General features: G+C 42.0%; 1 protein-coding gene across 1 annotated transcript in view; it reads right to left on the bottom strand.

Moving 5' to 3' along the window:
- LOC113815741 (calcium-activated chloride channel regulator 1) overlaps window positions 1–316 on the bottom strand; it is a 149,092-nt gene extending 148,776 nt beyond the window's left edge. Inside the window, exon 1 of the mRNA XM_070136154.1 lies at window positions 166–316. Coding sequence (XP_069992255.1) covers window positions 166–167 — 2 coding nt within the window. The 5' untranslated portion in view covers window positions 168–316. The remainder of the gene's footprint in view (window positions 1–165) is intronic.
- Window positions 317–1,804: the final 1,488 nt, after the last annotated feature.

Raw genomic sequence — 1,804 nt, 5'->3', positions numbered from 1 at the left:
CTCCCTCCTACCCTTACCCTCCCACCCTCCATCCCTCCTCCCCCCCCCCCTCCCTCCTCCCCCCCTCCCACCCTCCCTCCTACCCTTCCCTTCCCTCCCTCCTCCTCCCCTCCTTCCCTCCCTCCCTCTCCCCCAACCCCTAAACCTTCCCCCACCGCTACTCACATAGATCCTTGGACGGGGACGTTCGAGCAGCCCGTTGGGGTGTGGGGGTTCGTGGGCGTGCGGTGGAAGGCGGGGTACAGAGGATCTTCAGGATGGCCGAATTCCTCATAGACACCCCATCGGTATTTCGCCCATTCGTGCACCACCACGCGACCTGTGGGGGAAGAGAGTGAGAGAACACGGGTGAGAAATTAAATAGAAGACGAAAGAAAGAAAAGAAGGGAAGGGAAAAAACGGATTAATCCATTGATGAGATGGTGATAAAACGGGTAAAAAAAAAATCTAGAAAAAGACTGGTGAGAGGTTGAATAAAAGGGTAGGAACAAAAAATTGATTAATCAAATGAGGTGATAGACGATGATAAAACGGGTGAGAGAGAGAGAGAGAGAAAAAAAGTCCTCAATCCAATAATGAGTTTGACAGTGATAAAAAAGCGAGAGGTGGATTGAGGTGAAATACACAATCGGCGAAATAATTAGAGTTTCTCCAAGTATAGGTCATGGTATTTGATTTTTGGAGAGGGTATATATTTACACGTTTGAACGAGAGCTCAAATTCGCCCAAAACGAAACCTTTAATCTAAAATATTCGAACCTGGCTGTCAGTAAACGAATAGCCAAGGAGATGAATAAGTACACAGATAAATACAAGAAATATAAGGTATTAGTTTGGTACAATATTCGCATTTAAGTGAAAATTCCCCTGATTACTAATGGCAGTTTCCATGAACTTTCATTAAACTTAAATAAGCTTAAATATCTCCATATCAATTCGCCTTTGCTTAGCAAGACACCTCACGTATCTAAAAGAAAGAAAGAAATGAAGAAAATAGAAATAAAACTGATAAACAAAGGAATAATTAGATGAAAACAAATGATATATGAAATAAGAATAGAGATAAAGAGACCAAGATACTAATTTCTTTCCTGTCAATTTATCCTCATTTCACAGAAGAAAAAAAAACTTGCACACCTTAAAAAAGATTGATAAATAGAAAAAAAATATATTGAATAAATGAAAATAAGATCATATAAAAACGGAGATAAATAGAACATATCCACATTTCGCATGATACCTTACTCCTCTCTCTCTCTCTCTCTCTCTCTCTCTCTCTCTCTCTCTCTCTCTCTCTCTCTCTCTCTCTCTCTCTCTCTCTCTCTAAAAAGAAAAAAAAATGGAGATGAGGACACTACGGTACACCAACCTCTCCCCCACCTCCCCACCCCTCCCCCCCTTCTTTCCCCAAATCGAAAGAAAGAAGAAAAGAAAAAAAGAAGAAAAGAAAAGAAAAGAAAAGAAAAAAGTTGAGACAAGGACACTACGGTACACCGCCACCTCCCCCCCCCCATATCCCCAAGCCCTCCGAAATCCAGACGTTGACACAGCGTGCCAATGCTGAGGAGATCGGCACTGTCCGTAAAGGGGATGTCCCCCTGTGAGTGCCAGCTTGTCACGGGGTGGTGGTGGTGGGGGGGTGGGGGTGGTGGCTCTTTCTTGCCCCCTTGGCCAAATTTAGGGCCGTTTTTTTTTCTTTGTTTTCTTCTCTATTTTTTTTTATATACTGCGTTTATGTTTAATGTTTATTTGTTGTGTTATTATCATTATTATGTCAATGCTATATTATTGTTATGATATTATT

Source organism: Penaeus vannamei, chromosome 21 (genome assembly GCF_042767895.1).
Source record: "Penaeus vannamei isolate JL-2024 chromosome 21, ASM4276789v1, whole genome shotgun sequence".
NCBI classification, from domain to species: Eukaryota; Metazoa; Arthropoda; class Malacostraca; order Decapoda; family Penaeidae; genus Penaeus; species Penaeus vannamei.
The sequence above is the reverse complement of the archived record's forward strand: the minus strand, read 5'-3'. Positions and strand labels throughout refer to the sequence as shown.